General features: G+C 35.8%; 1 protein-coding gene across 1 annotated transcript in view; it reads right to left on the reverse strand.

Annotated features, from left to right (window-relative positions):
• Window positions 1-14,686, reverse strand: part of NYAP2 (neuronal tyrosine-phosphorylated phosphoinositide-3-kinase adaptor 2) — a 338,177-nt gene that overhangs the window by 111,341 nt on the left and 212,150 nt on the right. The window contains 3 exon segments of the mRNA XM_043997634.1: window positions 9,683-10,653; window positions 10,655-10,694; window positions 10,697-10,777. Of these exon segments, the coding sequence (XP_043853569.1) occupies window positions 9,683-10,653; window positions 10,655-10,694; window positions 10,697-10,777 (1,092 nt within the window).

Genomic DNA, 14,686 nt, shown 5'->3' on the forward strand with positions numbered 1-14,686 from the left:
TATAAAAACTTAGTCCTCTGTAGCCAGATAATCACAACCTGGATTCTTCAACAGAAGTGAATCTTAACCAAAAGAGAGCAATACAAAAAGTACATTTCTCTTTCCCTGCCATTGGAAAAAATGCCAAGTTCCTGAACCGTGACTATTGCCCTCCTGGGCTTAGCTTACCCTGGCATGCCCTGAGGAAAAGGGAGCTATTCCACCAGAATTTCAAGCCTTATTCTTTGTTCAGTATTCTTCTTCCCAAGTACCATAGATTCAATTACATATTTGCCATTCCATGAAGAATAGGAGATTTAATTAACCTGGCTCCAAACATATCATGACACTAACAGGTTGCTTTGAATAAAGAAGCAGGCTCAGTTTCAGGATCCAAATATCCTCTTGGGATTTTCTTCCATTTATACCAGTGGTTTTGTTGTTTTTGTTATTATTGTAGGGGGGAGGAAAGAATTAAAAAACAAAAATCATCTGATTTTTCCAACGCTAAGAAATTGAGGAAACTATTTCAAATCCTCTATATAACACGCACATTCTACCTGGAAATGTGAGCATGCCAACAAGCCTGAAGAAACAAGCCTAGATTTATGAAGTTCTTTCTCCTCCAAAGAGCTCAGTGGCTTCATTCAATATCATTTTAGTGCATTTACTATTTGAGTTCAACAATGCATCACCATTAAACAGACTGAAATTCCTTTTAAGAATGCTGGTCTCCATTATTCTCCTAAAGAAACACACATGCATATTTCCACCTCCAAGTAATGGGAGGCAATCATTCACTTATGCTGGAGGTGATGATTATTTAGGTACTACAAAATGGTACACAGTTAAATGCTTTATTGCTATCTTTATTTTTTCTCCCCTTTAATAAATCTACCTTGAAGGAAATGGGAATTCCTTTAAGTGCACAGCTGAGGGAAGAAGAAATAGCTTCCATTGTAGCTTCTCTTGGGTTAGACAGATTATAACCTAAAGCTTTCTAAATTAGTGGGCTAACGTGGGTGTATGCAGGTGTGTATGTGTCTACAAGTTTGCATGTATACGTGCATGGATTCACCCATGTATATATGTTAGGTTGATGTGAAGCTCAACTAAGATAATGAATGTAAAACACTTTGTAAACCTTAAAGTGCTATACAAATACAAGTGATTCATCTTGTTTTTATTAGTATACAGTTACCAGTCCCCCTGTGTCTGATGATGACTTCATTCTCTTGAGAATTCTACTACATTCCTACTGAGTTCAAGCAATATTGACAGAGCAAGATAGGTCTGTTTCCTTAAATGGTTTACAACCAGTGTCTCCTGGGGGGTGAATAATATATGCATGCACTTGATTAGCACTCTTAAAAAATCTAGACAATCAACAAAAAAAACCCAACTCAAACCCTGATTTGTAGTGATAAAAACATTTCTCAAGTTGCAATGCTCATACTGAAAATTTAACAGGTGCTTCTCTCAAACCAGTCGAAGCATGCCCCAGCATAGCCATATATCTATTCTCCCATGATTGCATGTAGGTATGCATGAGTGTATATATGTATACATTGTACATGTGAATGTGTATATGCCTGTTTGTGGTGCAGAACACTGGATGTGGAATCAAGAAGACTTGGTGTTCAATCCATTCTCAGACACTTACTAGTTCCATGACCCTGGACTAGTCACCTGAACCTTTTGTCTTCCTCGGTTGCTTCATTTGTAAAGTGAGAATAATAATCGCATCTATATTCCATGTTTGTTGTATAGATTTATTAAGATAATACTCATAGCGTATTAAAATTCTACATTAGTGTGAGTCCTTACATTACATGATGCTCAAATCATTCTTGTACAGATGCTGGTCCCTTGATTTGGTTTTCTTATCAAATCTACTTGTAAACATGCCTATACGCTTAAGGAATAGCTGTCTGGCCACTAATATTCCTCTTCTCTCCTCTTCTTTCCCTTCCCTTTATAATTTTCTTTCTTTTAGAATTACACACATAAAATCAATTCAGGTCTCTGATGTTTCCAGTTTATCTTACAGATGTGGAAACTGAAGCAAATAGGGTAAGTGACTTGCCCAGGGTCACACAGCTAGTAAGTGTCTGAGACCAGATTTGTACTCATGAAGATGAGTCTTCCTGAATACAATCAGAGTGCTCTATCCACTATGCCCCAATCTGCCCCCAGTATGGATAACAATAGCAACTATCTCACATAGGTATTTTGAGGCCCAAATGAGATAATGTCTAAATTACTTTGAAACACTTTTCAAACTTCAAGTAATTAAATAAATTCTACTTTATTATTATTATTATCATCACGGTCATTATTGATGACTGGAAAAAGAGGTAACCAAACAAAATTAAGTGACTTGCTCAGGGTCACAGAGTTATTAAGTGTCTGAGGCCAGATTTGAACTCAGGATGATGAGTCTCCCTTATTTCAGATCAAGCACTCCATGCGCTGTGCCACCTAGCTGCCCTCAAAAACCTTAACTTAGTCTTTAAATGTGGGTAATGGCAGTCAGTGAATATAACTACCTTTCCAAGGCCGTTAAGTTTTAGAAACAAGTCTCCAAACCTGACTTTCTAACTCCAAGACTGGTGTTCTTACTCCTATATCACATTTATCTCTCAGACAAATTACTGGTTAAATAACCTTTTGTTGACTGTTCTTGAAAAGGAGCCATCACATAGGAAAATGTATCTTGAGTTTAATTAAATTTTAAAAGTACCAAGTATCTATCATGTATTGTGGGAAGATTCAGGATAAATAGAACAGGAATAGTCCCTGGTCTCAAAAGAAATAGCAAATGAACTTCAATCAACAAGCACTCATTAAGCTCCTACTGGTGAGACCAGGGACTATTAATGTGTGAATCACTGGGGCTAAGAGGAAAGTCAAAAGAGGATTCTGACTCTCAAGGAGTTCTCATTCTAATGGGGAGGCAACCTGCCAACAACAATGAACAAACAAGATACATAGAGAATAAATTGGAGATAATCAAAATAGGGAAAGCATTTACATGAAAGGGGAACTGGGAAAGGTTTGTTATAGAAGGTGAGCCTTTAGCTGGGACTTCAAGGAAGCTAAGGAAGCCAGGAGTTAGAGATGAGCAAGGAGAAAACTCCAGGCATGCACACAGCCAATGCAAATGCATGAAGTCCAGGAATACAGTATCTTGTAAGAGAAAACAAGGGGGACAGCATCATTGAATTGCAGATTATATGGAGATGATGAAGTTTTAAAATGACTTAGTAGAGTAGGAGGTTAAAAGGTTATTTAGGAAGGTCTTTGGAGTTTATTGGTGTGAGAAAGAAATTATTAATATTCGATTTCTTGGGGGACCCAGAAATCAGTTTCTCAGTCCTTTCTCCACCCCTACCCCAACTCCAGAAAGTCCAGTTATCCTTGATCTGGGACAAACCCAAGGGAACAAAAGAAATAGAGATAGATTCTCTAGTATAGCTCAGGGAAGGACAGATGGATCAAACCACACCTAGAAAACGGACTTTGCCTTAAGCAACTTCAGTGAGGGTCTTTTGCATACTTTTTCCTGATGTCCTCAGTAGGATTCATTTTAATGTATATCACCTTCAAATCTTGTCAACCAATTGAACTGAATGATGCTAACCAATCAGCTTTGATCAATGTATAATGACTGGCCTCTATCAAAAGAGGATTAAGAACCCTTAGAAGATGCCATTAGAGACTTTTGGCTTTAGACACTCTCTGGCTCTACTTTAGGACACTATTGGTCTTCTGGGGCTTTTCTATTGCTCCTGCTAACTACCAAGCTGAAGCTCTCTCTCTGTTTTCTCTGCCACAGGGCCTGAGACCATGAGAAGTTAGGGAGACTCATGGCCAATGCTTTACTGGGATCATATTAATAAATTAATATATGCTTACTCAAAATTTATTTCTATAACTATAGCAAATTAATTTTTTTAAAAAAGAAAACATTGGATAGAGAGATGACATGTTCAGATCTTCACTTTAGGAAAGCCCAATGAAGGATCTCTTGGAGTGGAGAGAAATTTGAGGCAGGAAGACCCACCTACAAACTATTGCAATAGTAATGGGATGAGATGATGAGGTCCTGGAACAGTGTCAGAGAAGAGAGACTATACAATAAATATCTCAAAGGTTAAAATCAACAGGACTTGGCAACAAGCTTGAAAATGAGAACTTTCTCTAGATTGGGAACTATAATTTCTTTCTTTTCTTGTTTTTGTAGCATCCAAACTTCAGTTCTCAGAATCTCCTCAACCAGCCAGTCCTACATAAGTGCCATCTCTAGAATTTTGTTGATGTATAATAATAAAATTTATATTTTAAAAATCATTAATGATGAATTACTTATCAGTGTTAAACATATGGCACCCAAAGTCTATTTTTTATATTTGCCATTCAGATAGGTGTGAGGTGATATTTCAGAGTTGTTTTAATTTGCATTTCTCTGATCAATAGTGATCTAGAGCAGTTTTCATATGACTATAGATAGCCTCGTTTTCTTTGTCTGTAAATTTCCTGTTTATATCCTTTGATCATTTATCAGTTGGGGAATGACTTGTATTGTTATAAATTTGACTCAGTTCTCTATATATTTGAGAAATAAGGCCTTTCAAAAGTCTACTTCTTATAACCTGGTAGGATGGTGAGAAAGTTAATATTTGTAAATTAAATTCTTTAAGACTCCTTATAAAAATAACTAAACTCTCATATAGGTTTACATCTGTGGTTCCAAAAAAAAAAAAACAAAACGTTTTCATCATTTCATGAACACAAAGCTTCTCAATGAAGAAAATTGCTGATTAAATTCTTGACAAAAAAGTGCACTGAAGGATCAAACAGCCTAAGAATTTAAACACAGGAGGTAAACATGTCTGTGTTCATCAATCATAAACAGCTGCTGGCCACACATACACACAAAAAGAGTTAATCAATTATTTATGAAATTATGTCTTCTTCAATGATTCTATTCAGTCATCCCAGGGGACACTAATTTTGTTGTTGTTGAACCCAAATGGCTGAATTTAGGCAAGATAATGTCATAGGCCAAATCGACTGAAGTGTCCCATGAGCTTTCAAAATCAAAATCCCTAAAGGATTTTGTCCTCCCAAAATACCTGCTATATTTTTAAAAGAGTATTAAGTATTTTAATATTCTATCAAAATTACAGTTTTAATGAATCAGCTTGGCATCAGGAGAACTGCTTTTGACACGTCTAAGTGATCCCAAATCAGTAAAAACTTTTCAGTGCCTCAATATTACTTATTTTTCATTGCTGACAGCAATTTCCATACCAGGACACCCTTATGCTGATTAAATCACAAGTCTGGAGACTTGGGTGTGAATCCTACCTCAGATACTTACTATCTGTGTGACTCTTGGCAAATATTTAACTTCTCTGTGTCTGTTTTCTCATCTGTAAAATGGGTTGGGGGGTAGATTTGATAATATCTGAATGCCTACTTGACTTTAAATTTCTGATGTTGTAATCTCTAATCCTTGGCAGCAACACAATTTCCCTCACTTTGTAGTTCTAGCACTTCTGTAACATGTGATAATGTTTATAGATGTACATTGCATGATGAAAAACACAGTACAAGATGAATAGTTCCTGTCACCCGAGTCATCAAAATTTTCTATGAAAATATTCATATTTAATGTCCTTGATTGTGAGCAAAATTATAGCAGGAAAACACTATTCTGACGCCTCCTACTCAGTTCTTTCTCTCATTTTCTCTTGACCAGATATTTTAAAAGAAAATGAAAAAAGAAAAGAATGCTTGACCGTAATAACAATGCAGCAGTAGGCATGATGTGGGCTATAGATGCATACTCTCATGCCCTCAATTATTCATAGATATTCATGTATTTGTAAGGATGACATCAGAGTGCCTTGGAAATATGAATTTTAAAAGTAAGGTTTCAATAGACATGAATCTTGAGGTTACATTTAGAAACCAAAGAAACAAAGGAAATACTTTATAATCTAGAACTTGTAATTAGCTGCCACTTTTCTTATTGTTTCAACTTTTTGTCAATAATTGTAAGGGACAGAAAGTCTGTGAAGTGATTGCATGAAGCACATTTTTGTAACTGCTTAGAAAGTAAGCTAATATGAAATTTACTTTATATGATTTTCAATAATAAAATGGGAGTGGGTGCAGGGAGCTTCTCTTTATTGGCAGGATGAGAAACTTGGAGTGTACACTTTATTATCTGTATTTTATTTGCTGATCTCAATCCTTGCAAAATGACAGGGACTGACCCCATAGGAAGTAGATATCGGGGGATAAAGGAAGACCATATTATGTCCTAGGCAGCAAAAGACAACTCTCAATTATTTACAAGTAGGTTGTAGACTTTTTAGTTCTTCACAGGCATATAAGATTTTACCCATCCAGAATGGTTCCAAGCTACCACTACCTCTCCCAAGCCAAAAGTAGAGATGTCTCAGAAGGCATCCATCTTCCTTCCTCTTCATCTTAAAGACTCTATGTTTCTTTGCTTCACATTATGGAAGCACAAGGAAATTGAATTAAGATTCAATTAAAGGTTCAAGTCCTAATGCTAATACCTTGAGTTTCCTTATGTATAAAAGGAAATGTTTGGACTAAATGACCTGTGGCCAGTTCCAGCTCTAATTTTATGACTGCAAAATGCTAGTAACATAGACAAGTCACCTTTGCACAGGCTGAATTTCTTTATCTATAAAATGAGAATAATAACTACTCTTGATTGCAACTTTTTTTACAACTTAGGAAACTATCATGCGTGAGTTATTATTAAATCAAAAGTCAATGCTCATTGGCTATTCATTTGTACTCTCTTCTCCATTTCATCTGTGAACATAATGTGGATTTTACTATAATTTAACAGTGTGCTAGTGCCTTGAAATGTATATTAATAAACACTATGATTTGGGAAGGGGTAGAAAATTGAGCACACTGATTCTTAAAGGTTAAAAAAACTTAGATGGTGTCAATAGAATCCTAGGCAAATGAGTAGTGAAAAAAAATCTATCACTTATGCAAATTTGTGGGATTATTAGAAAACACACTTGGAAATTCATTTTAAGCAATGTATTCTTTTTTTTTGGGGGGGGGACGGGGCAATGAGGGTTAAGTGACTTACCCAGGGTCACACAGCTAGTAAGTGTCAAGTGTCTGAGGTCAGATTTGAACTAAGGTCCTCCTGAATCCAGGGCCGGTGCTCTATCCACTGTGCCATCTAGCTGCCCCTATGCAATGTATTCTTATAGTTCACATAGTACCATTTTTTTTGGGTGGGGCAGAATTATACTTTCTATCACCCTAATTTCCTCTTATATTTTGTAGTGCCACTCTCTTTTTTTAAATGTAATTACAGTTCTGTCTTGTAATTGTTTGCAATTTTCATCTGCATCTTACCTGAATAAAAACCTTTTTTCTGGGTTTACTGGGAGTAATCCCTTAGGATTAAATCATTGCTGTAAATGTTGAAGTAAAGTGGGATTAGATCTATCACTGGTCTTTTTTCTGACCACTCGTTGCTGCTGACTTCTTCTCAGCACAAAGCCCACAGGATTTGGAGAGGGACAAAACAAAACAAAAAATCTTGGAAATCATCTAGGGTATAAAACAACATCATATTTTAACAGATGAGCAAAAGAAAACAGTGATTTACCAAAGATCACATATATAGTTACTATCAGAACTGACTAAAACCAAGAGTTCCTGATTCTCAAACTAGTGTTCTTTCCTCTACTGCCTTACTTGTTTATTTATGGATTCTGGACATAATATGTTAAAAATCAACAAATATTTTTTAAGTGCCTACTATGAGCTATGAACTGGAAGTACAAATATCAGCATAAAAGAAGACAATTCCTGACCTCAAGGTGCTTAATTCTAATAAGGGAAGACAGAAGGAAGTTGAAAAAGCAGGGGGTGGCAGAGAAGAAAGGATCTGGCACAAAGTATTGTAGGAAACCTTTGGAGAGGGTCAGGAATATAGCCTGGAAAGGTGTGAAGACTGTTGATTATGAGAAGAACTAGCCAAATAGAGGGAGGAGGGAGAGATAGGGAGGGTATTTCCAATGTGTGATGCCCAGGAATGAAGTGAGTTTCCAGAGTGAATTGGGTTCTGGGATATTGTAGAGAAATACAGTGAGAGTCAGGGCTATAGCAATATGTTATCTCTGTGAAGGTGGAATATAAGGTTGATTAAATTGATCAATTAAAGATGACATTTCAATATGTAAATGACAGGTAACAGAGATAGTAAGGTAGATATAAGTTCTAAACTTCTTTAAGTAGAGAAAAACCCAAAGAATTCAAGCATGACAATACCTTATTTGTCACTGTCACTATTTCTCTCTCTCTTTTTTTATTCCTGCTCATCATATCTTCTACTTTAATCAAGTGGGTTGGGGAGTCTAAATTGACCAGAATTTACTTCCTTCAGTTATTTCTGGTGTGGCAAATACTTGTAAATTTTTTTCTCACTACATAGGGAAAGGGAGAAAAGATTGGACCTGTGATTTCATTAACATAGGAATTCCCAGAAATGGAAAAAATAAGTTTCAATGCCTCAAATTTCAACTGGCAAAAGAAAGAGAAAGAATACTTTCCTCACGTAGTTTAATGAGAGTTTGGGATAGGGAATGGACTTGTGATTTACCAGTATAGGTGAAGAAAGCCCATCTACTAATGAAAGTTCTCCCCTTCTCTGCAATTTATCATCTTAGTTTCCTGTAATACTAAGAGGCTAATTGACATGTCCAGACTCACAAGTCAGTATAATATATGTTATTATCTTTCAAATAGTTGGGCTTTATCTTTGTAACTAATACGAATGAGAATCTTTTTTTCTGGTTAAGATTTTATGGATAAGAGATATAGGAGGAAATTAAAGCAATGCAAAAACAAAATATATTAAGGACAATTAATATGAGAGGCTATACAATATTTTCCCCACTAGATTAGTGTTTTAAATAAACAGTTGCATATTTGAAGCTTCAGAAAGACTTTTCACAGATAAAGAAGAGATTTTCAGGGCTGCATCTTGATGATTTCAGGGAAAAATGTGTCATTCCAATTCAGAAATGGGCAACAGATATGAACCTTGATCTCTATGCTAGATTGAGAGACTGGGTAGATGAGTTGATAATTAGAATGGACACACCATAAAGAAAGTCAAATGCCATAGAAAGCAGTTAAGAATAGATAGTAGTAATTTTAATTGGTAGTTTTTTTCCCCCAAGTAAAGTTAAAATTATTTAATTTCTAACTTTAAAACAATGAAAAGGAGAAATTTCCTTTTTTATATGTGATTCAGAAGCAGTGATAATATTCAAAGTCATTGCTTTATAAATATTATCTCATTTGATCCTCACAACAACTCTGGGAGATGAGCATGTTATAATTTCCATTTTAGATATGAGAAACTGAGGCAGACAGATTAAGTGACTTGTTCAGGGTCACCGAACTAGTAAGTTTCTGAGGCCATATATTCCCAACTCTGAATCCAACACTCTATCTACTATATCAGCATGCTTCCTCAACTGGACCATCTGTAAGGCTAACACCCAAGTTTATATTTATTTGTAGATATTACATTTAATTTATAAAAGGAAAAATCTAATGTGACTCAAAGTATATTTAGAATAAAACAAACAAATGAACAAACAACAAAAAACCTTACTCTCTGCAGGTTCTTTTGATCTCCTTCCACTGGAGGACTTCCTCAGCAAGCTTCGTCCTGAGGTAAAGAGGCTGGTGAGCTCTTCTAAAGGACTTGTTGGTGTTCTGGAGCGGGAGCCACTCTGAGATGACCCATAGGTATTGACAGAGGCATTTACCATCTTCCCTCCTTCCTGTAGTGTGTTTCTGGCTGTAGAATGAGGCACTGATGGAGAGCTTCTAGAGATGCTTCCTGAATGTAAAGATTCATAGGGAGGCGGTCTTTTGAGACTTAGGGGAGTAAGCGACCTCCCCATACTAACAGGAGAAGGTGAAGCAGAGTGACTTTTAGGGTATCCATGTGGAGATGGTGTTCTATATAAAGTGGAAGGGTGGGGAGGTGACGAAGAATGAACCGAAGAGGAAGAAGAAGATGGTCCATGAGCTATTGTCTGGTCTTTCTCTGATTTGGGATGACCAGAGGCATGAGATGGCAGTGATGATGGAGAAGCTCCAGCCTGCTGTTTGATGTAAGACACATTTTCCAACACAGGAAGCTTTGTGACCTCAAGTGGAGTTAGAGGTGACTCATCAGAATTGGGGGAACACTGGACAGGCGCTGGTGGAAACACCAACAGTGGGGGTCTATGGGACAGTAAGTTTGGAAAGGGAGGGGGAATATCACAAAGCAAACCCTTTGGAGTACATGGCACTGAGGACTTGGCGAAGTCTAAGTCAGGCACTGTGGGCGTAGCACACTGAGAAGAGCAGCTGTGATGGTCAAATTCACATTTTGACTCTTGGCCGACATCATCAAAAATAGGATATTTCATTTCCTCATAAACTGCCTCACTTTGGTCATCTTCCTCTTTTTTGAAGTCTCTTAAAATATTCCCCACCATTTCAATGTACACAGGCTCCTCTTCCTCAGTATCTAGAGCAGGACTGCTCACCTGCGATAAGGATGTGTCCCGTGTCAGCGAAGTCTTGTAGCCCCTGCTTTTTGATGTAGGTTTCATCAAAAGATGTGCTAGCTGGGTATTTGGATTTCGCTTAGGTTTAGGAGGAGGGATCTTCTTGGAATATTCATCACTGTGGGGTCTGGGTTTGACTGGCCCTGTAATTAAAAAAAAAAGAGATGAATACATTAAGAAAAGGTTTGTTTGCTTGTTTGTTTGTTTTAGAATAGATTTGGGATCATTTTGAAAAATACCATGCGTTGGAGAAAGGGATATGGTGACATTACTACATTATCTCCTATCCAAGGGAAAAAAAAAACAAACACAAAACACTTTCTATATTGAGTTGAAACCTGTTGATGAGATATTGTAATACTTATCTTCAAAATAATTTTAATGAGCCATTGATGGATATTTTAAACTGAAGAAATATTTTCATGTCTGCCTTTGAAATTTCAAATTGAAACATCAGATGAAACATGGGTGGATAAAAGCAGTCACAAAATCCCTACAAAATTTAACCTTCAAAGATTAAACAAGAAAGAAACTCATGAAAATTATATGTATTCAATTGGTAAGAATGCTCACAAAAGGTCTCATTAAATGGTGAGGTTATTCTATTTTAATGATGTGGGTGTACCAAATGATCATATCTTGTATGAAAGAAAATTTCCCAGCCTGCCTTTCTTAATATCAATTTCTGTTCATATAAATAGCCTGTACCAATTGGTCCATTGCTTATTGTGGAAATTGACAGTCTTCCAGATCTGAAATTCCCATAAAATCAATGTTGACGTATAAATTTCCATATAGATGTCAATTACACTGAATTCATTGTTCTGCATCTGATATTGATCTATATCAAAACTTGATCTTTCACGGGATTTCTTAGACCTGTAAATAGACATATGGGAACCTCTAGCAAGTTTTAGATAGCAGATATCCATTTTATATTTTCAATGTTTTAAAAACATTTTTATACAGTTGACTTTCCTAACATGCTAACAATATCCCCCATTTTACAAAAACAAAAACAACAACAACAACAAACCCCACAAATAAACAGAAACAATGTGTCCTAGAGTTTTAGTGACTTGCATGGGGTCTTGTAGTTTTTAAGTATCTAAGGTAGAATATCTCACACATTTTTCTAATTCAAAATCCAGCTCTTCCTATGTCACAGTGCCAACCTAAAAATCGTTTGAGGGTAATAAGAACACTCACTGAGGCTTGAAAAATCTATATCTAGAAATAGCCATATATCATATTCTAGTTAGAATACCAAATTTTGACATTGTATAAACTTCTGTCCCCAATCTAAAGGGTAGATTGGATTGTTAGTATGGTTGAAGACTAAAATAATTTGCTTAACACTCAAGCAAGTAACTGACATTTTATCATTTCCTCACCTCATTGTGCTGACATATGATTAGGCTGATTATCATTATTATTTACAGCCTGGCAGAATATATTTTGCTCATCGTGGGTGATGTAGTAGTGGTGGACAATTCCACTGTACTTCTTATAGGTAGGAGGCAATAAACAAAGAACTTCTCTGTAATTTATAACTTCAAGGACATGGTAGGTTCAGTACAAGCTAGGAAATTGCACTCAAATTATCTGAGAGACTGTTTTAAAGTGGAATCCTTCTCACACTGGTGGGTCTTCAAACACCACCTTATCAAAGAGGAGGAAAAGAATGAATAGAATATAGCACAGGACTTCTTAAACTTTTTTGTTGGGTTCATGGACCCCATTGCATACTGGTAAAGCTGGTGAAACCCCATCTAAGAATGATGTTTTAAAATATATAGTATAAATAAAATACATAAGATTACAATAAAAAACCTAAATATTTTAAAATCTAATGACAAGAATATTAAAAACAAAACAAGCTTTTGGATCTCAAATTAAGAAAATGTAACATAGAACAAAAGAATTGGACTCAAAGTAAGAACCAATATCATTTAAAGGCTCATCTCCTATCCTTACCAGCTGTGTGATTATGAGAAAGTCATTTAACATCTTTGAACTACTCCATTCCTAATCTGTAAAATGGGTCTACTGATTGCTTCTATCGAAGAGTTTTTGTTATATCCAAATGAGATAAAACATATGAAACACTTTGCAACTTAAGGTACTATATAAATGTCAGGCATGACTGGGAAGTTGCTCCAATCCACCAATGCTCAATTTTAAAGAGATATATCTTACTGAGAAAGTCGTCAAGTTTGGCCAAGGGGAGTTCCATCAGGCTGTTATTAAATGCTGGGCACTAGGGAAATAGGTATAAAAAATGAAATGATCCCTTAATTCATGTAAGCTACATTTAAAAAAAAATGGTACACGTGATCATCATGCCCCTATTCTTTTGATGGTACTAACAAATTGTTTTCTGAATTTATTAAATCCTAGCATTTCTCAAGTTCTTCCAAACCTTTTGATTTCAGGATACACTTATATTCTTTAAAAAAACAAAAAAACAAAAAAAAACCCAAAACATTTTATACACATATCATTTTTCTTTTGCAGGGCAATGAGGGTTAAGTGACTTGCCCAGGGTCACACAGCTAGTGATTGTAAAGTGTCTGAGGTCGGATTTGAACTCAGGTCCTCCTGAATCCAGGGCTGGTGCTTTATCAACTACACCATCTAGTTGCCCCATACACTTATATTCTTAAAAAAAAAAAAATTAGAAACCCCAGCCCCTCCCCAAGGGCAGTGTGTGTGTTGTATCTATTGATATTCTATATCAATATCTACTGACATTCAAATTTAAAAGATCTTAGTATTTTTATGAGACTTTTTTGAACCCACAGACCTCCTGAAAGATCTACCCCCTATTGAATCATAGTACCAAACTTTGAGTGAGAACTAGTTCTTTAAGTTTATGATGGTCATTCAAGCTCTGCAGTCAGATTAAAAGGAGCAGAGTAGTCATTATAGCTACTTGTGACAGCAAGTAATGAAGAGTAGCTGTCTCAAATTCTCTTTTTCCTCCAGCTTGGGTTAAGAAATGGCCTAGGGTTTCGAGCTGTTAAATCCACTAATTTGCACATGGCCTCTCACTAACATATTACACTTCAAATGTACTACTTCAAATTGGTAGAAAAAAATTAATGATTAGAAAATAATTAATAACTGTCTCCTACCAACTCTGTGACAGTTTCTCAGAGCTGATATGGAGTGAGGGGCATCAGCTCCATCTTTTTGCTTCAGTAATCCTGCTAACTTCCACAGAAAGATCAGAACCCATATAGGGGATAGACACGAAGGAAATGAACCATTTTCTTCCATTGGAACCATAATTAATAATTTCTGTGCTTGGGGTAAACTCAGTAAAATATATCAGAACAAGTGGCACAAAATGTGCTTGAAAATCAATTAAGGCACTGGCCTTTCCTCTGTTAATCATTTCCTATTTATCCTGTGCATGGCTTGCTTTGTATATATGTACTTAGATATTGTCTTCCCCATTAGAGTGTAAGCTCCCTTGAGCACAGGGACTATTTTTTGCCTCTTTTTGTATCCCCAGTGTCTGGCTTATGTAGGCCCTGACATTAATGATTGATAAAACAACAACAACAACAACAACAAAATAAAAACAATTCCCTTAACGAATGGGTACTAACACAACTGACGGCATCAGGCTTAGAAAGTTCAGAGTGAGGATGAAGGGCCCTATAACCTGAAAGCATTATAGACACATGATCAGTTGATTCCTTTTTCAAAAGAAATTTCCTTTTTGTCAGAAGCAGGAATTAAATCAGGGAATGATTGACTAAAGTAGGTTCTTTGTTCTAAAACATTTTAACATATGGATCTATATATGAATATAGCTTATTTTAATGGTATTTTTAATCTTTCTTATTTATTTATTTTATTTTTATTTATTTTAATTTATGGAATAAAATGAGAATTTCCACAACAGTAGAAAAAAAATTACATAAGAAACTGCAAATCTTCTATGCCCTACTTACTATTCCTTTCAAATATACAATGAACTGTTCATATATATTTCTTTTTTCTATTGTTTTCTTCACTCCCCCCTTCCCTGCTTTGTTTAT

Source organism: Dromiciops gliroides, chromosome 3 (genome assembly GCF_019393635.1).
Source record: "Dromiciops gliroides isolate mDroGli1 chromosome 3, mDroGli1.pri, whole genome shotgun sequence".
In the NCBI taxonomy this organism is placed as follows: Eukaryota; Metazoa; Chordata; class Mammalia; order Microbiotheria; family Microbiotheriidae; genus Dromiciops; species Dromiciops gliroides.